At 38.4% G+C, this 26,652-nt stretch overlaps 1 protein-coding gene across 30 annotated transcripts; it reads right to left on the bottom strand.

Annotated features, from left to right (window-relative positions):
* Positions 1-1,454: 1,454 nt before the first annotated feature.
* Positions 1,455-26,226, bottom strand: LOC101119317 (zinc finger MYM-type protein 5). 30 transcript variants are annotated; one of them, XM_060394494.1, is made up of 11 exons: positions 26,173-26,226; positions 25,203-25,272; positions 25,043-25,111; positions 23,383-23,434; positions 22,730-23,128; positions 18,312-18,816; positions 17,980-18,073; positions 7,943-8,228; positions 6,903-7,068; positions 5,802-6,014; positions 1,455-2,867 (listed from the first exon to the last, which is right to left on the bottom strand). In XM_060394494.1, the coding sequence occupies exons 6-11, from the start codon at positions 18,804-18,806 to the stop codon at positions 2,100-2,102; spliced, it is 2,022 nt and encodes a 673-aa protein (XP_060250477.1). In that variant the 5' UTR covers positions 18,807-18,816; positions 22,730-23,128; positions 23,383-23,434; positions 25,043-25,111; positions 25,203-25,272; positions 26,173-26,226; the 3' UTR covers positions 1,455-2,099. The 30 variants fall into 30 exon arrangements, with proteins under 30 accessions (XP_060250477.1, XP_060250474.1, XP_060250475.1 ...); XM_060394491.1 differs by lacking the exon at positions 22,730-23,128 and having other exon boundaries at positions 26,116-26,226; XM_060394492.1 differs by lacking the exon at positions 23,383-23,434 and having other exon boundaries at positions 26,116-26,226.
* Between the last annotated feature and the right edge of the window lie 426 nt (positions 26,227-26,652).

Here is a 26,652-nt window from a genome sequence, read left to right as displayed (position 1 = left end):
CACCCTTTACAGTTCAGTATTACAGAGGACTGCTCCACTTCTCAAATTTTGTACTTCACTTTGTCGTCATCCACAACCTCTTTCCCTACTGTCGGCCACTGATAATTGTGGCTAACAACCTTATGCCAAGCAGCTGGAGTTTCAAACTGAAAGTGACGGGGAGCTTCCAAGCTTTGAAGCAGAAGTGATGCGACCTATAATGATACAGCATTACTCCTTCCACTGAACTTAGCTGTGCTCTTTACTCCAAAACTTAGCTGAGCTCTTTACTCATTCACTTCTATATCCTATGCAGTAAAATGTGACTTGTACCTATGAAGAGGCTATTAGCAACTCTTAATTGACTACAGTAGTAAGTAAAGGAGGGACGGGGGAATCACAGGAAGAAAATGGCTCAATGTAAGAGTCCTAAAGACAGCAATTTTGAAAATCTGAGGTTGATGAAAAAAATTCAGTTGTCCTCTATGAGATTAACAAAACCAATAAGTTGCCATTTCTTGAGGACTGTTATTCTGAACTGTCTTTCTCAATCTTTGATATTAAATTTGCAGTAGGGGATAATTTTCTTTCTAAGACTTGCATTTGTTTCCTTCCTTCCTAAGGTGAGCATATACTAATTTTACAATGTAAAAAATAAGAGCTAGATAAGGAAAAATAAATGATTCACCAGGTTAGAGAGATATACTTTTATCATCTTCAGAATTTACAGTTTTTCTTCAACATCTCACTATGAAAAATTCATACACACTAAAAAGTTGAAATTTACAGTGAACAAGGATAAATTCAGCACCCACATCTTTGGAATTTTTCACACCTAACTCATTACACATGCCTCACAGGTGTGCCTGCAGTGTGCTGAACATGGCCACTGGTTGATTTCATTAGTTTGGTCAGATTACACAAGCGTCTAATACAACCACATGACAAATCAGTAATTCAATTAACTGGTAAGTGTTCACAAAATAGTGGGCACACAAAGCATTTGCAGAGTAATTTCAGAAGCTGTTATGCTCTGGGTATCCTTGCAGGCCTCTGAAGAAACTGGATTTTGGAATTATTCCAAAGCCTCATTCAGACCCAAGTATGAAACACTGAAAACGACCCAGCTGTCAAGGAAGCAAAACAGCTATAAACCAATGAGACTGATGTTCTGGGTTATTTCCCAAAGTTTTCTGTGCTGACCTCACCGAGAGTCTGCAAGTGCCCCATGTCGTCCTGCTCCAGCCACCATTCACATGCCATTTTGTTTCACAGGAAAAGCCTTGAGACAACGGTATGTAAGGATGGAATATATGACAGAACTGCTATCAGAAACCAGAAACAAGGGAGAGTTAGTAAATACATGGTGAAGCAACATGACTGACTATGTGAAAAAACCGACAACCTTCTTTTAATTTTCATGAGTGTATTTTTCCTTTGGATGAAAACAAAAAAATTGCCACAACACATAAAGGTTAACTTAATATATTTTTATTTTAATATTTATATCAACAATATATTTTATATTTGCACCAACATAAAAATAGGTATATTCTTTATGCTTATAGTTTTCACATGACAATAAAAGCTAAAACATTTATAAATTAAATTAAAACAAAACCAATAAAACACAAATTAACCACCTTAATTCATTTAACACAACAAATGATGCTGCTTTGTTCAAATAATAACATTTTGCCCAAATAAAATAAACCATAAGTATTTGGTTTATTAGCAAAGCTGCAGTTTCAGATCCCATTCTATTTCTAAATAACAATACTTGTTCACGTATGTATCTTGTTCAACTGTTATTGATAAATTCAAGCCTTTTCCTCCCTCTTCCAAGATAATCAGAACAAAATATTAATTACATCGGTCAAAAGTCAGTCCTGAAATGCCCATTTTAAAAGATGTGAATTGAAAGACTGAAAAGATCAACAACTGCCTTCACTGGAATGGGCATTAATCATGAGAACTTGGAGCAAAAACCATCTTTACGAGTTAACTTGCTATGATACTTATTACTAATGAGCGGAAGAAACACTATCTGGGAGCCTCAGCACAAAGGACCGACTATCAGGCTACAGCTCTGAGTAAGTATTCAACCTCTTCATGTCATGTCAGATCAGGTCTAAGGTGTACAACAGCTTCACACCATCCTTCCCCTCATTCTCCTGTAATCTGTGTTCTGAAGCTTCAACAATTTTACTTGTTTTCAAATCAGATTTTAATTTTGAATATTTAACGCTATTGTTGATGTGCATTTCACTCTCCTCATGTTTGCTAAGAATATGTGATAAATGCTGCCAATCTCTGCACCCATTCTCATTCTTCAGTTGATTTTTTCCCTCCCCAAAGAGTTTGCAATACAGACAAAAGACAGAATCTTTTGAGGTTGAATACAGTAACCAGGATCTAGTGGTTTTCTCACCATTTGCAAGAATTCTTGTATAGTAAGTTTCTGAAAACTTCCTCCCTGTACTGTCTTTTGGGAAGTTAAAATTTCTTACTTGAGGTGGGTCATTTTCAACTAGAGTGTCCCTCTGTTTAATACTCAAAATTCGGGGCCATGTACCTGGATCTGCAGAAAGCACAGCTGGAATAACGGAGTCTTCTGATGGTTTCTCTCCCAGTTGCTCTTGAAGTTTATCAGCTATGTCTGACATGGAAGGAGGTAAATTCATGTTCTGTTGGACCACTGACGTGTCTAGGCTACATTCTGCTGAAACCTGTAGTTCTGAAGTCTTTTCCTTTTTTTCTGGTATTTCTTCTATTTTTTCTGGAAGTATGGTCAATGATCCATATAATTCTCTTTCATTTTCTTCTCCAACAGCATTCCTTTTTCTGTTTTCTGATGCTAATACTTTTTTTAAGTTTGTTTCCATCATCTGAGGAAAAATAGATTATAATTATAATTTTTCCTTATTTCCTTTTTTCATTATTAACAATGAAAAAAGTTAATGTATATACAAAATGCCCAATAAGCATATGAAAAAGATGCTTATCATTAGTCATCAAAGAAATACAATTCAATACCACTACAAATCACTTCATACCCACCAGGATGCCTACAATAAAAGGAATGATAATAACAAGTCTTAGCAGAGATGTAGAAAAACCAGAACCTTCCTAAGGCACTGGTGGCAATGGAAAATGGAAAATAATGGCAATTCCTCAAAATTAACAGTCACTCTATAAGACACCCTATGTCATCCTATGGTGACATATATGGTCACCATAGTGACCCTATACCATTTTCGAAGAGTGGCAATTCAAAAATGAAAATACATGTCCACATAAAGACTTGTACAAAATGATCACAGCAGCATTACTCACAAGAGCCAAGAAAATAGAAATAACAATGTGGTATTATCCATACAATGAAATATTATTTGGCAATAAGATTAGGTGTGGTAAAGATATATGCTATAACTTGGGTGAACCTTGAAAACAGTGTATGTGAAATTCAGTCACAAGGTACCATATAGTGTATGATTTCATCTAATAAAAATTAAAATTAGCTATTCTGGGGTCAATAAAATAAAAATGTACACACACACACACACAAGTCAAAATAAGAAATGTATGCACTGTGATGGGCATCTGCTAGCTGTAGTATTTTAGTACAGGGTACTAAAATACCTGACCATGGTCAGCAATGGAGCTCAGGAACCAAGAGCACTGCTCTGAGGCAGTCCTGCATGCAAAGGCAGCACCGAGGCAGAGCTGGAGTGACATGATGTGCTGTGTTCCCTGGAAGACTGCCCTGACTGCACCCTGGTCTCCAGTGCTCAGGGAAACCAGGGAAGAGAGACAGCCAGGAGGCTGTGGGGCCAACTGTGGCAAGCAGGGACGGTGGTCAGGTCTAGGACTACGGTGGTGGACACAGGGCAGAGCCAGGAGTTGGTTAGGAAGTAGAATCCAGGTTAGTTGGGAAATGAGTGGCCCTGGGGGCTAAGACAGAGGAGTAAGGAATAACCCAAAGTTTCTGCTTGGACACCTGACTGGATGGAGGGTTATATACTGACTTGGTAAACAAAGAAGGAAAGCAGGCTTGGAGTGTCAGTTGTGGACAGAGTTCCAAATATTTGTGGAACATTCAAATGGAAATTAGACAGACATACTGGTGTGAAACTGAACAAATATATATTCCAGATATATTCTGGAAGTCATCAAAATACATATTAGCTGAAACTATGGGACTGGTAAGATGATACCAAAAGAGCATATTTAAGAAGAGACAGAATGCCAAGGACTATTGCTAATGTTATTTTTTTACACAACCAAACTCAAGCCTTGGTCTTATTTCTGAGTGTCTTGGTAATGGATAGGTAGTCAAGTTGTCACAATTCCCCACACATCTAAGACTCATCTTCCTGGGGATCATTAAATTGAATCCAATGTAGATCATCAGGAAACTCAAGGCTTATGTATAATTAAACGTTGGCATCAGAGCCAACGTAGCATATACATATACATATTTTCTTGCAGGATCTTAGTTCCTCACATTACCTAAGGTATTATACATGAGATATAATAACTTCAGTATCTTTAACACTATTTCAAAGGTTTTATTTAATTGAAAGTTAATAAACATTTAGTAAAGAGAACCAACTAGTTACATCTGACTAATTAAAAGAAATAACTCAATTAATTAAAACATCCCTTTTCCCAGAAGTTAAGTACTTTGAACATTTTTAGATGTTTCTTTTCCATGTTTATTTCCAAGTATCACAATAACATGTTTGTATCACTATTTACTGATTTTTTCCTCCCACTTTTAGGCGTCGCTATGGACTTCTCATGAGGAGGATGCAAGTTCAGTTCTCTCTGCCACTGTGCTTACCACACACAGTCACCCTCCAGCTGCCTTCTCATCCTTTTTCAACTTTGGCACCAATGATATATTGGCCAAGTCATTCTTTGCTGTGAGGGCCTGTCTGGCCCATTGCAGGTCTGTCTGCATCTTTAGCCCCCACTCACTGATGCCAAGCTCTTAGCTGCTGCATGTGGGATCTAGTTCCCTGACCAGGAATTGAACCTATGTTCCCTGCATTGGAAGGCAGAATCTTAACCACAGGATCACCAAGAAAGCCCTCCCACACAAAATTAACTTGAGATGGATCACAGATATGAAATCTAAACCTAAAAAGAAGACAAGATAGGTAAATATCTTCATAACCTTGGTAGGCAAAGACACCGTAAACAAGTTTTTAATCAGAAAAGCAAACAGTAAATTGGACTTTATCAAAATGTAAAACTTGGACTTTTCAAAAACATTGAGAAAAGACAAAAACACTGTCCAGTAGAAAAATCTTCCAAATACATTTATTTTACAAAAGAAATGTATCCTGAATATATAAAGAATTTCTAACAGAAAAGACAACCCAATTTAAAAAAGTGAACTAAAAAAAAAAGTGAGCTAAGACTTGGACACTTTACAAAAGAAGATAATCACGTAATAAAAAAAGGAACAGCAATTATCAGGAAATTAAAACCACAATGAGATAATCATTTCATATCTACTGGAATAGATTAAATCAAACACACAACATCAAATATTGTTGAGACTATGGAGTAATTGGAACTAGTGGGGATACAAAACGGTACAGGAGAAAATTACTCCTTGTAATGTCTGCAAAACGTCAAGTCTTAACGCAAGCTTACTCAGATCAATCAATTTCAATACTCATTTGAGAGTAATATTGAATGAAAGACTGACAAAGGAACTAAATGAGATTCTAAGAAAAATCTGCTTAATGTAAGCTAACAGGCCAGTTACTACAAGCTTGATCATTTAAAACTCATTAAAAGAGAATTACCTGTTTATACTCATTAGCACAATTTTGGCAGCAAAATCGCATCTGTTGACCTTCAACGACCAGGACATTGTTCCCAGCTCCTTTGCCGGGCAGGTACTCGCCACACTGCTCACAGCAATTCATCACTAGACCATTGGCCAGCCTGTACTTGTTAAAGCACTGGTTACTGCACAGCTTGTGTGTTACATTGTTAACGCTGACTTCATGCCGAATCTAGAAGAAAAACCAATTTATTAAATAAATCAACCAGATTTGCATCATACCTAATAGATCTATTTTTTTCCAACAAATAATCTCCAGTAATTTCTCAGTAGAAGAAATATTCAGGTAAAAGACATTAAAAAGCACATTATACTACTCTTTCATTTTTATCTTTGATTTCTTATAAAAAGGAAAAATAAAATTTATAGAATAAAAAGCAATAAGAGATATTTAATAACAGAAAATGAATTAGATAGGTTTTGATATGACTTAATTAAAAACAAATGGATAGGGAATTTGTAGATATTATAAACTTCACTGCCCTAGAAAACAGGGGTGGGGGTGTGGCCAGTGGGCACCAGTATCACCCACTTTCAGGATAGTGTCTGTAAGGACCTAAGTTCTTGCTCTGCTCAGCTCTGTGGTAGCTGAGATAAAATCCTGTCCAGGATTTGCATGGCTCCCTGGTAACCCAGACCAAACTCAGCCAAGTGAGCACTCCCTGGATGCCTGGGAAGACAGCAGTGCCACCTAGGAAATGTGGGATGACCTACATGCTTCTACTTCATTTATTCTTTGTGTTCTTCTAGGAATGGTTGTTTCCTTCATGTCCTAAACCTACATTCTCATTTAGTGTGGCTAATAAGAACAAAATCCACCATGAAACCACTGCTTTCTTTATGACTGCATTCAATTTCACGTAAGCAGATGTTTACTCCCCATTCTATAGGAAGGGGACGTTTGTTAGGAGACAACTCTAACATATGCCTATTCTTCCCTTCAACTTCACTGAGGGAATTCAGGACACATCTATTAGGTAGATAGCAGAACATATAATAGTACCTAAAAGTTAAAATTATTCTCGTTAATCTAGATAGTAATTTAAATAAAAGTCCAGACCTCTGTTAGTTTATTACAGATTGTACATCTTGATTTGTTCAGAACTCTTTTTCGAAGATTCTGGCTGTCTTCATAGGGAGACAAACAAGATGTACTACAACATTTTGGGGAGGGTTCACTTGACTCCCCTTGAGGAACAAGAGTAGCTTTTTTGGTAGGTGCATCTCTGAAACACAAAGGACAGACAATTAAGAACATTTCTTTTTGGTCATGCTACCTGGCTTTCAGGATATCAGTTCCCTCAGCGCCCCGACCAGGGACTGAAGCCAGGCCACAGAAGTCGCCAGGGAACTCCCCAGAATACTGCATTTTAATAGAAGTCAAATATATGAATAACAACTGACATTTTTCATTTTCTCATGATTTAATCCTAGGAATCAACTATAATTTTTCGATCCAGAAAAATCTACATTTTGGTTTCACTGCTAAGAGTTCCTAAATAATATGGGAAGAGATTCAGAAATAAAAATATTTCATTGAGACTCATGGTGGCTAAGACTATGTGCTCCCAATGCAGGGGGCCTGGGTTCGATTCCTGGTCAGGGAACTAGATCTCATATGCCACAGCTAAAGATCTCTCATGCCAGAATGAAGACTGAAGATCCCAAGTACTGCAGCTTAAGACCCAGCACAGCCAAACAAATAAATAACCATAAATTAACTAAAGCAATTTTTGTCGTCACAGGTTATGACCTTTAGAACCTTGTCACAGGTTATGACTTCTAGAAGCATACAAAAAGGGGACAAGCAACCAGATAGAAACAAGACAGAGGGTGGGGGAAATGGTGAGGCAAAGGCAGTGGAAAAGAGAGGGTCCATTTATTTCTATACCTAAACTTCATTTCCCTGCCAAGAGTAAGTACAGTACAAATGACCCAGAGCTCTGATGTCCGCTAAGATAATTCAAGTTCTGTAAAGCTGAAGAAACCTGTGCATCCAGTCTACCCATCGATCTCTGCAACTCTGTAAGGACATTCAGAACACACATTCATACTACCAGTGTCCAATCATGTGGAGGCATGTTGAAGGGTACAGCTTACTTTTTACATGTCACATTGCGTTTCTTTGGAGTACGCTTATGAGAGAAGGAAGAAAGGCAGGTGGTAGAACAGAAGAGGTGAGCTGATCCTTTTCGCTGATAAGCTGTCTGTCCCTTCTGTAAAGGTTTTTTGCAGTTTGCACAAGTGATTTTAGCTGCTTTAGTGGGTTGCTGTTGGGCAGAAGACTGGAAAATCTGTTTAGGAAGCGAGGCCACTGGTGATAAAGAATCCACCCCTGGCTGTTTCTGATTACGGGGAAAGGATGCTGACTGGGAGATCCAAGAATCTTAAAAATAAAACACACAAGAAAGTCACGAAACAGTTAAAAACTCACATCAGAAAAATACTTTTTCATTTTGCACAAGTTTAAGAGAGTATTAAGGCAGGCTTGTTTTACAACCCAGCAGAACAATCTGCTTCATATTCTAAGTGAATAAAGCTCTACTGTGCCAGCAACGGAAATGGTGGTCCTGGAATAGTACACTGAGTAGCCAACATCTCTAAATAAGACCCTCTGCACTACAAATTTTGCAAGTAATTTAAACTGAGCCTTGGTTTTCTCAGCTACAAATTGCAATAACACCCAACCTATCAGTGTTATGAAATCTAAATGAGAGGGAATTCCCTAACGGCCCATTGGTTAAGACTTGATGCTTTAGGTGCCAAGGGCCTAGGTTCAATCCCTGGTTGGGCAACTAACATCCCACAAGCCACACAGCAGGAAAAAAATAAAACACCGAATGAGACAATTCATATACTAAAACATCAGTTTTGTACACAGTACATTTCCTAAGGCACTTTTTCTCTTCTAAGAAAGTATTAATACATTATAAAGAAATGTACAAATATAGACTAAAATCTAGTATGCTGCTGCTGCTGCTAAGTCACTGCAGTCATGTCCAACTCTGTGCGACTCCATAGACGTCAGCCCACTAGGCTCTGTCGTCCCTGGGATTCTCCAGGCAAGAACAATGGATTGGGTTGCCATTTCCTTCTCCAATGCATGAAAGTGAAGTCACCCAGTCGTGTCCGATTCTTCAGGACCCCATGGACTATAGCATACCAGGCTCCTCTGTCTATGGGGTTTTCCAGGCAAGAGTACTGGAGTGGGATGCCATTTCCTTCTCCAAAAATCTAGTATATGATACCCATTTTGATAACAGCTTCCCCCTAACATTATGAAAAATTTAAAGCATATAGAGAACCTTAAAGAATTTTACTGTGAACACCCACGTCCACCATGTAGATGCTATACTATTTTATTGGTTTTATCACACCTTTCTATTTATTCATCCCTCTAAATAATCTATCTTGTTATGTAGTTCCAGTAACTTGTAGGTATTAGTACACTTCCCTCCATAATACTTCAAAATGCATGTAATTTAGACATAGCATTTTAAAGCAACTGTCTACAGTTACCGTAGACTTATTTCCAGGCATCAGTGAGGTGGTATGGGCAGGAGACTCAGCTCTCCTACCTTTACACAGGCACTCTGCTGTTTGCCTCAAAATGGTACAGGTTATGTATGGGTTACAGTGCCTTAACATGCATACATTCATTTGGCAATCTTGTTTACACAGAGATTCCAAACTAGTAGGTCAAGTGAGGGGCCTGAGATCTGCATTTCTAATTCACTCCAGGGTAATGATCAAACTTTGAGAGAAAGCCCAAGAGTGAGATGAGAAAAATGGCCCAAGAGTACTGAATTATTTTGTAATCGCTCTTCAAAAACAGCTTTTGTCATTAGCAAAAGGCCTATGTCCCCTTTACTTATTACAGCTCCAAACAACTTTCAGAATACTAGCAATATTAAAAACTCTATCTTCACTTCTAAATTCCCATGTGCTGCTTCTAATTTTGTCCTTTTTGACATTTTATCGAAATAGGCAAAAACAAAACAGAACCAAAAAAGTAACCAAAGAAATTCTTTCACTCCACAGGAAGATATGCTGGCAAACATGAAGTTTATTCCAACAGATTTTTAGATTTCTTTTTGGCTGTAAAACACATCTTATAGGATCTTATTTCCCTGACCAGGGATTGAACCTGGGCCCTCATTCGAAGTCCTAACTACTGGGCTGCCAGAGACTTCCCCTGATAAAGGTTTTTATTACCAAGTGCCCGTAAGTTTATTGCTTCAACTGCCTACTTTTGAACTATTTCTTTAGAAAACAAAAATTACATGTTATCTATAAAATACAGGATGTGTTCTGGGATCAACTTCTCTGTAGATAATGTGGATAACAAAGCAGATTTAATAAAAGAAATAAATTCAAAGCACTGCAAGATTTCCCATTACCATCACTATGAAAGAAAAATTGGGCTTTTTATTTTTAGCCATGCCAGGTGGCTTGTGGGATTCTAGTTCCTTGACCAGGGACCAAACCCATACCCTCAGTGTGAAAGCATGGAGTCCCAACCACAGAACCGCAAGGGGATTCTTTGGGCTTGTGAATTTGTATACTCACCCAGACTTAAACGGGACATAGTTATACATAATTATGAAATTTTTTTTCACTTTAGCTTCGACACATTCATAAATAAAGCAAATGTCTTCTTTGTTCATACTGCAACCATTTAATTTATCCTAATTTCCAAGTTTATTTTAGTATTATTTATCTTTGTCTGCACTGGGATTCTGTTGTTGTGCATGGGCTTCTCATTGCAGTGACTTCTTCTGTTGCTGAGCAAGGCTCTAGGGCCCAAGGGCTTCAGCAGTTGTAGGTCACTGGATCTACAACACAGGCTCAGGAGTCATGGCCCACGGGCAGCCCCGTGACATATGGGATCTTCCAAACCAGGGACTGAACTCATGTCCCCTGCCCTGGCAGGTGGATTCTTAACCATTGGACCGCCAGGGAAGTCCCTCAAAGTTTCTTCTTCCATCAAATTCCTATTTTATTTATTAGTGTCTCCAGGTTAAAGAAAAGAAGTCTCAATCACATTTTTCCATGCTTTGTTCCCAGAGTAAATTTTAAGAGAAGGGGCCCAGGAGATTAATGCAAACCCCTCCTTACACACAAGGAAAACAAAGACTTAGAAGGCAGAGGTGGTCTGTCCAAGACCAGTACATGCCAGACACATTTGAGTTTTAGGTATTCTTTCTTCCCACATCCAAACTCTACTTCCTAAAGAATAACATCTTAGTATTATCTTAAGTATTGGTCTGAGTGAAGTTACTTTAGTGTCTCAGTGGGGTTTTTTTGTTGTTAAAGAGCAACACATGAAGCTTGAATATCTTAAGTGCAGAGCTCAAAAAAGAATCCACCTGCCAATGCAAGTGCCACAGGAGATGCAGGTCCAATCCCTGGGTCAGGAAGATCCCTTAGAGAAGGGAATAGCAACCCACTCCAGTATTCTCGCTAGAGAATCCACTGGACAGAGGAGCCTGCCAGGCTACAGTCCATGGGGTCAGAGAGTCAGCCATGACTGAGCATGGACACACCTATACTTTTATGACCATCACCCAGATAAACACACAGAAAGGTCCTCATGTCTTTTCAACTCAATCACTTCCCTTCTTTCCCATAATCCATACCTGTTCTGACGTCAGAGTAGTTGTCTTATTTTGAAATTCACATATGTAATCATGTAATCTGTACCCTGAGTTTCACACACACTGAATATAGCTGTTCATCTGTTCCCTCTGTTGAGTATTCCATTATGTGGTTGATACGATTTATCATTCTATTTCTGATGGACATTTGGACTGCTTCCAATATTTTGGGCTGAGGGGATACAAGTGTTTACTGGATAGGGGGACCTGATAAGCAAGATCTTGATTGACACTTCACTGTGTATGACACAGAGTGGGCAGGACACAGGAGCGATGTTTGCTACTCAGGGGAGGAAGCTACAATGTACAGGGGGAGGACTGTCTTCCAATTTTTGACCACGATTTCTGTACATGTCTTTTAATGGTTTCCTGGGTATTTATCCTGGGTATTTTTCCTGAGTATTTGTAAAGATTCTCGAATTCAAAGGTTAATATTTTTTCTCCATTTTAGAAAATCTTCAGTTACACCTCTTCTGCCTCATTTCTTCCTTCCTCTTCCTGGGATATTAATTACATGTCCTTTTCATCAAGTATCCTAAGTCTCTTACATTCTTTTCTGCATTTCCCCCTTTCTGGTTCTGACTCAGTCTGGATAATATTCTGATAAACATTCTAGTTCATTCACACTCTCTTGAGCTGTTCCTACAGGTAATCTACAGTTAAAATGTAGACTGATAATTCTATTATCACACCCCTTATGGACTCACTTCTAGTATGTTGTGTTGTTAGATGGCCTGCCTTCTCATATCCCTGAATACCATTTCTATATGAATAACTGGGGAAAACACTGAGACTCTGGATTATGTTCACATTCCCAATCCACAGGTCAATGGTTTTTCTTGTTGTTTGTTTTGAAACCAGTCCTTCCTTGCAGGCCCCATGAGTCTGCTAAAAGTCCCCCTTAACTCAGTGGCCGTTTCTGGAATTGACCAAACTCGCATTACAGAAGAGCAACCCCAAGAAGATAGCATCATCTCAGATATGACAAACCTCATTTTTCCAGTGTATTTGTAGCTCTGTAATGCTTCTGACATTTTATACATTTTGTCTCCCCAGCCCCCCCCCCCCATTATTCTCTGTAGGAGGAACAGGAGTTACCTATCAATTGTTAGTTTAAAATCTATTATCATCAGAAGCAGAACTTCCTAGAATCAGTATCCAGGCCAGAAATGCTTATAATCCAACAAAGATACAACACAGATGCCAAGAACAATTTCCAAGTGTTCTCTTGAAATAAAGATCTTTTTACATAAAGATACATGATGACCAAAGAACTTTCAGTGTAATACAGTATACACTAAAGGTTAATGAAAAAATTAAATAATACAAAGTCCATTCTAATGGACACAGTCCTATTTTTATAAGCTGTTAAACAAGTTTTATCTGTAATTTATAAAATTCATTACTTTTACCAAAGCTGACAGCAGGCAAAAACAGAATTTGGGGTTAACACTAAAATTAGCTTTCAAGATGCTATATTCCATTTTAACAAAGAAAAAAGCAGCAACAAGGCATTCCTTTTGAAAAGTGACTCCACCTTTCAGAAAACTTGACATATCTTCATCATCACTCTTTACCTGACAACTTGGAAGACACTCTTTTAAGAATTCTGGACCAAGTGGTATTATTTAAAAGGATATAGTCTGTAACTTCTGTCCCCCAAAGTAGAACTTCAGAGAACCCAGGAACACTGTAAATTCATTCAAACTTCATAGATAACAGAAAGGAACTGCCTCAGCATACACAAAATAGTTCAAATGTAGCTAAGAACTTCTTCATATATATGAATGAATACCAAGTGAGTCCTTTAATGCTTGTTTTTGTTGTATTTTAAAATCATTGATATTTCATGTCATGAGAAAATATCATAGTAATATACAGTTTTGAATTAAGGAGATAAAAGGATGACAAGAACAAAAATACATCTAAGTAATCTAAACAACTTTTGCTAGCCTCAATTATGTCCACTATTTGAGTGGAGTGACAGTATCACATCTAACCACAGTATGCTCCTTTATAGTTAGGTATCAAATTTATGTGCTATGCTTTTAAATTGAAAAGCATGTTATTGATCCACTTCACCATTAAATATACAACTTCAATTTACTTCAAAAAGTGAAAAATGGGGATTTCCCTGTTAGTCCAGTGGTTAAGACTCCAAGTTCACGATGCAGGGGGCTTGGGTTCGATCCCTGGTCAGGGAACTAGATCCCACATACCACAACTAAAACGCAACACAGCCAAATAAATAAAGATTAAAAAAAAAAAAGAAAGTGAAAACTGGGTCAAGGCTGAAGCATCAAAGATATACATGGCAAGGTTTCTGATTTTAACTTCACTTAAGAGCTTATATATACATAAGATTGAATTCATGCTTCCACAAATATACATCTAAAATTTAGAAAATAATTACAAAACAAGAAATAAGTGAAAGAAACAAATCAATTATATTAGAAATAAAATTTTTTAAACGAGTGAACAGATCCAAAAGAATGATTTTTCAATGAACATTATTTCAAGTCTTCAACATCTTCAACTGTTAAGCTTAACACATCATTCTTCACAGATATCACAAGTGCTTTATATTATTTCTCATGTTTCACTCAATCAATAAAAGATGTACATGGTAATAAATAGATGACAAACATGAATGAACAAATTTATATTTTGCAAATCTATTTTTAAAAGTTCAATGATATATAAATTAGGGCTTTCTTGATAGCTCAGTTGGTAAAGAATCCGCCTGCAATGCAGGAGACCCTGGTTCAATTCCTGGGTCCAAAAGATCCCCTGGAGAAGACAGACTACTCACTCCAGGATTCTGGGGCTTCGCTTGTGGCTCAGCTGGTGAAGAATCCACCTGCAATGCAGGAGACCTGGATTCGATCCCTGGGTTGGGATGATCCCCTGGAGAAGGGAAAGGCTACCCACTTCAGTACTCTAGCCTGGAGAATTCCATGGACTGTATAGTCCACGGGATTGCAAAGAGTCAGACACAAATGAGCAACTTTCACTTCACTTCAAAGCATTCTTGGCTAAAAAATTCCATGGACAAAGGAGCCTGGTGGGCTACACAGTCCATGGGTTCGCAAAGAGTCGGACATGACTGAGCTACTAAGCAAGCGAGCATGATATATAAATTAAGGAAGTTATCACCTTTAAATGGTCAGTTTAGCAAACATTAAACAGTATTCCTACTCCTGAGGACAGTTTACAACATGGAAAAAAGCCCAAAATTTTTTTATGAGGGCCATTTTGCATTTACCATAAAAAGCTTTAAAAAACTGTCATCTGACTTAGCTGTTTCACCTACAGAAACCTCTCACTAGAAAATAAGTGTGATAAACTGAAAGATTTGACATGTCAACCAATATACTACTGATGAAATTCAGTCAAATGCTTCCCGCCAGGTCAAGAACAAGACAAGGGAGTCCAGTGGTTAGGACTTGGTACTTTCACTGCTGAAAGTTGGGGTTCAATTCCTGGTTGGGGAACTAAGATCTCACAAGCCCCACAATGCTGCCAAAAAAAAGCAGACAGCAAGACTTTATACTTTGATCACTCCTATTCAACATTACATAAGAAATAAAAGAGGATGTGACAGGCTGAACTATTTTCATAATAAAACAGATTATTTGTCTTTTTCACTATGCTGGCATTTGCACTAATGGTGCAGAAGCAATGATGAGTAAAACTGCTCACAGTGGAACCCAACTGTACTAGAAAAGCTGTCCTCACTATCAGGCACATTTACTTCTGCTGTTCTTCTTCCAACACCGACAGGTCGACACGATTCTGATACTGAACATATGGAGTAAGCACCAGCCCTGCTTAAAGACACATCCACAAGACTGCCCTCCCTTCACATGCCACCTGGATGCCTGGCCAACTGGCTGCAAATCCAGGAGCTTCCTAAGGCCACTTCAGGTTTGATAATTTGCTAGAATGACTCAGAGAACTCAGGAAAGCTTTATACTTATCATCAATATTATTTAAAGGATACAAATCAGGACCTGCCAAATGAAGAGACATACAAGCTGAGGAGAGGGAGGATCCCAATGCAGAGCTTCTGCCCATTCTCTGTCAATCAGGTAGTGTCACCCACCGAGCACGGATGAATTCACCAACCAGGAGGCTACACTGATCTCAGTGTTGAGAGTTTGTACTGGGTTTCATCACCATGTGGAGATGAATGATGGGATTATTTGCTGCAGGTGATCAGACCATCTCAGCCTCTTTCTCCTCCATGGAGGCTGTGCTGGCTCAAAGGCCCAAATACTTGAATCACATGCCTGGTCTTGCGACCTTCCCTTAGCCTTTTTTTTTCCCCCTTAGCCTTAATCTTCATGAATTGGTTAATCTCAAGGATTCAGCCTCTCTCCCAAGAAACATGGACAAAGACCAGTGAAATTATTTATTATACAAAAGAAGTCCTTGTTGAAAAACTAAAACTTAGTATGAATTTTACTAAATTTCAGCCTCTGATTACATTTTAATACTCTGTATGATGAACGAGGAAGCTGTATGATGAACAGGGAAGCATCCAGAAGCCACTTCCTTTTCATAACAAAGTACAATAAGACACAGTGGAAAAGCACTTGCAAAACTTGCACTGCAGGCTGAACTAGCCTTGAAAGAATGACAAACTGGTTACATTTTCTTAAATTAAGCTTTTCGTTTAAAAAAAATAACTATTTGTTGCCAATGAGAAAATTTGATGTTTTGAGTGAAAATCAGAATCTCTGAAAACTTGCATCTAACACTGCTAGCTTTTTAAGGCGTCAACATTTAGAAGACCTAGGTACAGTGAATCAACACTTACAAATAATGAAAGCACAATGTTACCAATTCATTCAAAGGTAAAATTCATCCGAAGATTAATGAATTTTAGTGTAATAATGTATGAAAAGTTCATTATACAGTTTCAGATTCCACACTGTAAGAATTTTTAAGAAACAACCACTTATCAAGTTTTGGAGACACGTCAAAAGGAAAAGAAAATATCCATAGTTAACTAAAAAGACTACTAAAATATAGCTCCATTCTACAATCATGTATGCATGCGAGGCCAGATTTTCTCCTTATACTGCAAACAAAAGAAGACAACGCAACACATTCTATGTAGAAATCAATCAGAGGAGCTAAATATACTGTCTTCAACTAAGGCAGAATAACTTCACTAAATTTCTTTGAAAGTAGTTATCTTTCATTAAAAATGTCACATAACACATAATTATTAGGTACTTTTCAAATTTAAGTTTTAATTTCTAATATGATAACAGATAAAAACAGAAACAAAAAACTCTGGGTTCCTCAATCATTTCAAAGAGTGAAGCTGAGTTCAAAAGTTTGAGAACTGTCCTTTAGAAATAATAAATAATGTAAACAAAGACATTTAGTGTGTGGAGTTTCAACAGTAAAAAAACGACAAAACATAAATGCCTAAAGAGTAGAGGAATAAATACCTCAGACAACACAATATTTTATTGACACTGAAAATTCTATTTTTAAAATAACGCAACATACTTAAAACTTACATTAAAAGTCAAAAGAACACAAAACTATATATAATATGCTCTAAATTCTACTTTTAAAACCACGGAGGCAAAAAGACTGATAGCAAACAAACTAAAATTTTAACAGCTGTCAGTCATTTCTACTTAGTGGGTTGGTAACAGATACTAGTTTCTTATTTCTAACTATGATATCTTTCAAATGTTCTGTAATGTTCTCATAATCAAAGAAAAAGATTAATTTTAAAAAATTTTAAAGAAAAAAATATACTAGCATTCCATTAAACAGTAAGTGATTCGGTTCTTAGCCCTAGTTACTTTATAGTTCTTTTCTAAAATTCTAAGTTGATAGATGGCCAAAAGCAAACACAAAAAACCAAAGAACAAACAAAAAAACAAAGGGCACATTAAGTCACGAAAACGCTGAAAAAAAGATTTGCTAAATTTTAAATAACTTTCATTATATTTTACCAGAACACAAATGGCCACAGAAGCATATTTAAAATATAGATCTCTAATTTAAAGAAAGTTTTCCAAATTTAAAATGAAGAAACTAATAAAGTGCTAATTTAAAACAAAAATCAGAGACAAACAGTCCAAGAGTAAACATTTGAAATGTAAAAATTGAAAAATCAAGTTATGTAATTACAAATTAAATAAAATTTAATTCTTATGTAATATTACTTTAATCTTTTAGTTCACTACCCATCGTTTTATTCTAAGAATTTTACATTAAAGATGGTAAACAAAGATAGAGGTAAGAATTATGGGAGCTTTCAGTTAAAACTTAAAATATGAAACACTTGGGTAAACTGCAGTTTTACTAAGTAAAAAAATTCTATCTTAATATGAAAGTTAACAAAAAATACTTCACATATAGAATAAATAAACTGGATATAGGTACTAAAAGCCAAAAGCTTACAAATTTAGGGTGAAAGGAAAGTATTTAGTATCACTCACTGCTTACCAGGACTATGATGAGTTGTAAATCCTCCATTCTGAAATTCACCTCCTGCCACATTCATTCTACCAGGATTAAAAGGTCCTACTGCAGTCTTGGTCTGTGAAGTTAAAGACGGGGTGTATGTTTGCATATTAACACCAAAATTACTTGACTGAAGTCCTTTAGCGACATCTCCCAAGTTGGAATTCTATAGTGATGTTATATTTGTAATCATTAAGTTCATATCTCGCCCATCATTCAGAGCTTAAAACCTGCTTCTAAAGTTGTAACATTAGTAATATGAATTTCACAGTCGATTCTGTAGTGATAACACCATTACCCATTCCTGCATTTACCTTACTTCTTGAAAGACTGGAAGTGGAGAAATCCAAATCTTTGGTTCTGTTTTTAGTTCCAGGAAATTCCCATTCAATAAAACTGGAAGAAACTGTCTTTTCCCTTCCATTTGTTTCCATGTCCTCTTCATCATCAATAACAATTGTCTCACTTATATTTCCCTTCTGAGAAGCCAAATATCTTGAGGAAGGAAGAATTACAGAATAATGTCCTTGAAGCTTTTTACTTCTTGATGCAGGAAATACAAAATGTCTTTGATCAGCTATTACTGGAGCACAACTTGAAGGAGGTTGTATAGATTCAATAAACACAACATCATCATCATCACCATTATCACCTTCCACCAATGAGTTTCTAGATCTATTAACTAACGGACTAACTGGGTCACCAAATGAGTCTCCTACATCCATGAGACTAGCTGCCATGGCTTTACTCCCTAATAAGACAGGAGTCTGTTCAGTCAAGTCTAATCTTCCTGCTGAACATTCACCCATGCCAAAGAACCTGTAACAGAGAGAAAAGAAAAAAAAGTTCGAGTAAATTATGATTATTACATTTTATTGCAATTAAATAGCGTAAGTGAAATTTTAAATTCTTTTCTGTGATTTTATCTATTAGTAAGTTCTTCACTGAAATAGAAAATAGTACAAAATAATTCCATCAATTACCAATAACCCAGGGTCCAAATACAACTAGTATACCAGATATACCTTTATCTACTAAAATTATTATATTGTCCAAACCGTGTTTCCCTAGTGTGTTTTCTCACTGTTTTTCAAATTCTCTGCTTCCAACATAACTGTGTAATTAAATCATTCTGAAACTTTTTTGTCATTGTCCACAAATTGCCAGATACTATATTATAGGTTTATGTAAAATTCTAAAAAAACCCATGAGGTACATAGGTTAATTCATTTTATAGATCAGGAAACATATGGGTAAGCCCAAATAGCATTGCCACTCAGGGCTCTAATTTTAGGCCCCAAATTCTTAGCCTTGGTTTTATTTAACAAAGACTTCTATGTACCTACATGCACTAGAGAACAACAAAAGAAAGGATCCAGATCCAAATAACTGGAAGAATTTGGAGAAGTGAAAGATCAATGAAGCAAAGCTCTCAAAGCAGATGAGACAAGAGGAGGATGAGGATATGCACAGCCCAGGTGGTAATGAAGCTAATCATGAATAAGAAATCACCTTTATCTCAAAAGCAAGAGGGAAAGGTTAAGTGTATGGCTGTCCCTCAGTACCCACAGGGGGTTTGGTCCCAGGATATCCACAGAGGCTTAAGTTCTACAGTTGGCCCTCCGCATCCGAAGTTCCACATTCACAGATTCAACCAACCCTGGATCCTGCAATACTACAGTATCTACTGGAAAAAATCTATGTATTAAGTGGATCTGGGCAGTTCAAACCCACGTTGTCCAAGGGTTTGTCCAATTATAACTGGAGCGTATAAAAGTATGTAGAAACAATAGATGGAAAGCTGAGCTAAGTTTACAAACACTGGCTTCAATTTTCTTAGAAGTTCAAGACAGTGAAAGAGGTGGGATCTGTAGGGGTACTGAATAATTAGGAGAACTCATACAGCAGTCATCATTCTATTTTAAACATTTCATATTGAAATATGGTAAGTAACATTCTATTCTAAAATTTTCCCAACTAATTTTAAGTGATAGTACTTAAAGTCATACAATAGATAATGTTTATTCTTAATGGGTGCTATATCATTAAATATAGTAATTCAGTAAATGCTTGAATAAGTGAGGCAGGAACTATTCTTTGTCTCATTTTACTCATCAGGAAACTAAGTCTCAGAAGACAGTAAATAATCTGCCTGGCCTGCCCAAGTCTCCACTGCTGGAAAGGGTGGAATCAGGAGTCAAACCCAAGAAATCTGACTCTATAATCTATTTCATAGACACCACATCATATGCAATTATTGTATACAATTTCTTAAGTCCTTGTTTTAAGATGAAACAAAATTAACAATCATGTAACTCTACTTCAAAGATAAATAACAAATCTAAGGAACCAGTTAAAAGGGTTATAAAGCAAATACGAAAATTAGGATCATAGTTAACACATATCCAATAAGCTTATAATGTGATTGATTTTCAAAGGAAAGAGGCAATAACTCGCCTAAACTAAATCATGAAATTTAAGAACTGTTATTTACACACACACAAATTCTTGTTAGTTCTTTCTGTATTGAATAAATCTAAAACAGAAAAGAACAATTTCTGGGAAAGAGCAATAGCTAACTCCATGGTGCCCTCTGGTGGCTGTTAGGTTCTATCTTGATCTTCCCAAAGAACATAATAGAAAGGGGATTCTTTATGCTCAGCTAATTCCAGTCATCTATTTCTGAAAAAAAAAAAAAGATTAAGTATTTACCTATTTTCAAATTTCAGATTGTAAAAAAGTTAAAACCTAACCCTAACCACTATTAAAAGTCACTGTTTATATACTTTAACTATCATTTTCTTAATTCTGTAAACATAAGCCTACAAAAAAGTTTTAAATATTTCTATGATATTATCCAAAAAGAGAAAAGTTAAAAGTTTAGCTAAGGCACTAAGCACATTACCTCACTTAATTGAGTTTTACTTTTCTTAACTGTAAACTGTTGTTCATACTATAAATGGGGATTAAAAAAAGGACTCTGAGGTTTTTATTGTGATAACTGGACATACAAGTCCCTGGTATCTGCCTGGACCATATTAAAGAGTACAAAAATGATAAATCTCTCTCTACTGAGAAGGTATTCAGGCAAATACTTTGGCTTCACCCTAAGATTTCAACAAGTGTCTAATTAATCTTAAATATTTTTGTCTTCCTATGGTATCTTTTTTAAAAAAATCTTTATTGAATTTGTTACAATGCTGCTTCTGTTTCATGCTTTGGTTTTCTGGCCAAGAAGTATGCGGGATCTCAGCTCCCTAATCAGGAACTGAACCTTCACCCCCTACATTGGAAGGCGAAGTCCTAATCCCTGGACCACCAGGGAAGTTCCCTTCCTGTGGTATCTTATTCATCTACAACTATTTAATTTTCATCTTGATACAATGAAAATTAATATAAAATTAAAGGAAAATCCACACAGAGAAGTGTGGAATCTAATGGGAGTTCCCTGGTCGCTCAGTGGTTAGGATTCCAGGTTTTCACTGCTGTGGCCCAGGGCTCAATCCCTGGTCAGGGAGGTAAGCTCCCACAAGCCTCACAGTGCAGCCAAGAGAAAAAAAAAAATTGGGACTAGAATTTCAGCCTAACTAAAAAGTTAGGCTGAAACCCAAGCAAGACTCTTATATGCAAATTATCTCTAGGTTGTAGGTAATAACCTTGCAAGTTAAGAAGGTATTTCATTATCAATAAAGATGAGAGTTAACACCGAAACAAAGACACAAATTAGGGTCCTTTGCCCTATTGTGTTTACTTTTATTCTACTTTTTATTTCCCAAAGATTGCTACAGTTATCTTTCCAAAAGATTACACTAAAATATATATAACATAAAATACTATTTTAATCATTTTTAAGTATGCAGTTCAGTGTTATAGTTGTTTAAATATGCCTTTTTAAAACTGCAAAAATGTCTGCTGCATTAAGTTATAATTCAGTATCATTAATTTCCTGACATCACCTTCAATTAAAAAAAGTTGAATAATTTACTAGCCAGTTAATATTCAATTATGTTTATGCACAATTTGGTAGAACTTACATATTAAAATGACAAAAAACAGTAGCTAACATAGAAATGGTGAGTTATTAATTTGACAAGATTAGCACATGATGATAAAGGTAAACAAACCTGCTCACAAGCCTTCAAATATTAAAATCACCAAGAAAGTATTTTCAAATATTTAATCACTGCTCCAAAGGTTCATTTTTGGCTACCTATAGGCACATCTATATTTTCAAGGCTCTATGAAACATAAAGGATGCATGCTATAAAAATTTGCTGATCACTTAAATTCTAGAACACATTCTATGGCATCTCTGAACTTATTCTGTAACAGATCTTTTGTAATACAAAAATATTTGTATATTTACATAAAAATAACATCAATTTCAAAGTTAGCTTCCTGTTAGTATATACTACAAGGATTCCCACTAAAAATCAAAAACTAAATAAAGGTGTATGATGATTCTCAAGGTTTTATTCACAAATGTACAGAGCTAGGAAAAGGAAGAATTAAATGAACAATCACAACAAACAGCAGAACTACTTAAGTACCGAATAGGCACTTAAGAGATGGTAGACTGATCACACAAAACTAACTTCAATCCCTTCTAAAATCCCCATAAATGACAGTGAAGTTCCTACTCACAAGAAAAGGAAAAACTAAAGAAACAAAAGCAAAAACTTTGATAAGCAGGTGGATGAGTAGTTAACCAACTCTGCCTGAGACAGCCTACCTCTAAAACAGTGAAGGAAAAAACTGAGAAACTTCGGACATAAGCAGCGGAATCATCAAAAGGCTCAAAGCCTGTAACTCCTGATATCACTGGAATAGGGAGCAGACAGCTAAGACAAGGAGGATGTGAAATTCCAGGTCCCTTCCCTTTCTCCACGTTGATGATCACAGGTCTTCCCCCTTTCTGGCTCAAGTTCTAGACTTCTCTTCTTTGGAGAGGATAGAACAAACGATCTTTGTTTCAGGTATACCAGGCACTGGTGAATGCTTCAATATCATGTATTTGAAATGCTCCCTTTCCCGGCTGATTTCCAGTGAGCTGGCATCCAGACTTCAATCTTCCAAGCAGCAGACTCTTCCGCAGAAAACTTCTTTCTCAGAAACACTTCTTTCTGTGGAACTAGGAACCCCCCAAAATGAAAGACCTAAAGATAATGACTTCAGAGGTTCTCCATCAATTGGCCTAAAAAGATTCATCCTACAGTGAAGCTCCAAGTTGAAACATTCCACTCATTTTTCTAATCTATTTTCTATTTCTCAATTCTTAACCACGAGTAGACCAACCAAGGATTATAAAATATCTGAAGAAATCCTCTAATAAGAAAAATAGTCCTGACATATATATACTATTGATACTGTGCATAAAATAGATACCTGAGAACCTACTGTACAGTTCAGGGAACTCTACTCAATGCTCTGCGGTGACCTAAATGTAAAGGAAATACAAAAAAGAGGGGATATATGTATATATACAGGTATAGCTGATTCACTTTGCTGTACAGCAGAAACACAATGCTGTAAATATAACACAACTATACTCCAATAAAAAATAATGTAAAAGAAAAAGTTGTTAAAAGAAAAAAAGGAGAAAGTGCAGGAAAAAGAAAATCGAAATCCACACAACAATCAGAACTCTAGCCCGACACATGACAAGCAAAAGACCATAAAAAATTGACAAAAATGGAAAACTCAGGAAAAGGACTGAAAGATAAAGCTGAGGAAATATCAGAAGACAAAAAACACAAGAACTGTAGCTACCGTTAACAATGTGTGTGTGTGTTTCACATAACTTATGGGCTAGGCACTTTACAATCTTCATAGCAATTGGGAACACAGACACAATTTACTCACGTATAAAATGTGGATAAAAAAGTGTATTTAACTGAATAAGATGTGCATTTATAAAGGTTCAGTTATTGACTCTTATTTAGTTTGCACTTGCTAAAGTAATAAGACAGCAGAGATATAAACCAGATATGAAATCTGGCTGGCACTAAACCTAGTCCTTCCCACACTGTGCTCACCTATGCTAAGAACCTGCTTGCTGTTGAGAAAAGTGGCTTTTCTAAGTGGTAATAACTGAGTCAGCGATTTGTTATCCTTCCAGTCTGTTAGTCTCCACTAGTTCCCTTTTCCTAATAAAGTCCCTCATAGCTCTAGAACCCTGTCCACATTCCTTCATCTCATACAACTACCACATAATCTGAAATATCATTTCAGGTATCCTATGAAAATCACCCAGTCAAAACAATATTCATTCCTTAAAGCTGTCTAACTAATGAAGTGTGCCATGAAGCCTATCAGAGTAAGTGCACAGTCAAGTCTGGCAAGAAGCAACAACAGCAGAGGGAAGGCAGGAATATTACTATGAGAAACAGCAATATTCACCAAGTTTCTTTTTGATGACTGGTGAAAAACTGACCAGCTGGAAGGACAAAATAGGCAGGATCTAAGACTGTACAGAATCCCAGATAATAAATGTAAAATCAGAGATTTTTTTAAAAAAATCATTTTGAGACACTTTACAAAATTACTGATTCAGGAAAGGATTGGTGTTAAAGCCATTAACGCAACAGCTGACAGGGAACTGGGCATTTTATTGTACCAAAATGAAGAGCACTTAGCTTACTTTTTAGTAACAAGAAAAAAAAAACACATCAACTTCATAATGGAGACTGTCACTACCAATTTAGTAATTCAGTGGTCAATCTTAGAATCGCGACTAGGGTAAGAACTAGATTCTCTCTTCAAAAAAAAAAAAAAGTTTCCTGATGTGATGCTTGCCTGAGTTTTATCAGGATACAGAAAACACAAATCTTCCTCAAATATAAGACAAACACACACACAAAGTATTGTGTCCATCAATCTTAGAATAACGATAAGATTCAATCAGTCTAGCTAATTCAACAGTACGGAAAAAAATTATTTCTAACCATTAGAATGCAAAAAAAAATGTTAAAAAGAAAGCATTAAAAATGGAACATCTTAGAACTCTAGGAGAATACCAGTGGTGTAAACATCAGCACGCACTCACCATGCTTTCCCAGGGACTTCCCTGGCTTGGCTCAGGGGACAAGGTCCACTCCAGAAACTAGCTCTCTGCCTTCAAGGTAAGAGAAAGGTAAGTTCCACAGAAGCACACTCTAGTACTGCGCTAGCTGTATTCCACAAACACGCGGGGTAAACTTACTCACCGTGCACGCTTTCCTCCTTAATTACTATCACCGAACTATCACCAGACTTTTCTGTAGGTGATTCCTGGCCCTAGAACGAAGGATGAAAACGGACTTCGTTATAGCCAAGGTGGACGCAGCACCAACTCACCAGAGAGGAAGCAAAGGGACAAGTCAAGAAGCCTCAGCGCTCCTCCACACAGACACCGCCCACCCCACGGCGGCCGAGGCGCCAGGTACACAAACACCAAGGCCCCGCCACCACCACTCGCCCGCACAGTCCCTGCGAGCCAAAGGCGGGAGGCGGAGGGCGAGCGCGGCCTCGAGACACCTATCCCCGATTCGGCCCGCTCGCCGCCGCCGTCCCTCAGGAACTCACTCGCCCGCAGCTCGCGTCGCCGCGGGGCGGAAACCCCCGTGTTGGCCCGGAGCCCGAGACCTGCCCGCTCCGCGTCCGCCATTAGAAACTCGCCCATATAAGCCGTGAGAAGACACCGCGCCGGGGTCTGGGCGGCCGAGGAGGGGACCTGGTGCGGGGGGGCCGTGTCCTCACTCTCAAACTTGCGGACCCCGGGTCGCTGCCGGGAGACTGCGAGTGCGGCCACGAGCGCCCAAGCAGGCGCCCCCTCCCCCACCCCGCGACCCCCGAAGCCCGCCGGCGGCCGCCTCACTCGGCCCTCGCGGCCGCGCCCGCACTCAAGCCTGCCAATGCGCCTGGGACATCAGCGGAGGCGCCGGCAGCCTGAGGCCCCGAAGCGGCAGCGGCGACGGCGGCCGCGCCGCGGGGCGCTTCTCCCGGGTCGGTGGGAGGCTTCGGAGGCCGACCTCACCCATCTCCGCCTCCCGGCGCCTCCGCCTCCAGAGGCTGCGCCGCTCCCGGCCACCCCCACTGTCGGCGGCCCTGAGCTGGAGACACGGCGGGGACAAGCCTCACCCGGTTTTGGCTGCGGCTCCGCGGAACGAACCTCTCCGCCCCCGGCCCATCACCCACCTCTTCGGCAACAAGCGCAACTCCACTCGGTCGAGTCCCAGCTTTAGCGCTAGTGAGGAGGCGGAGGCGGCGGCCGCGGCGGCGCGGCCCGACCCGGCAGGTCCCTCCCCCTGCGCCCTCACTGGCGGCCGGGGAGGGCGGGCTGGGCGCCAAGGGCACGCCCATTGGCTGTGTCCGCCTTCCTTCAGGACCCCCCCTTGAGGGGGTGGTCCGATGCCCCGTCCGTCAGCCGTAAGCCACACCCCCGCGCCTCCATTGCACTCCCCGCCTTTTCCGCACGGATCCCAGACCGGCGTGTCGCCGTGTAGACAACAGAGTTTGTTGCTACCTGCAGTGGTCGAGCGCTGTCGGACGCCAGCGGCCCGAAGACCTGAGCCGGGCCACCTGCCCTCGCAGTGGCTGCTAGCGCCACGCCCTTGATATCCTCCTCGCCCTCCCTGTCCAGTGTCTGGGAGCCCCGTGAGGCCTGGGCGGGCAGGG

This window comes from Ovis aries, chromosome 10, assembly GCF_016772045.2.
Source record: "Ovis aries strain OAR_USU_Benz2616 breed Rambouillet chromosome 10, ARS-UI_Ramb_v3.0, whole genome shotgun sequence".
NCBI classification, from domain to species: domain Eukaryota; kingdom Metazoa; phylum Chordata; class Mammalia; order Artiodactyla; family Bovidae; genus Ovis; species Ovis aries.
Note: the sequence above shows the minus strand (reverse complement) of the source record. Positions and strands in the feature narration are given on the sequence as shown.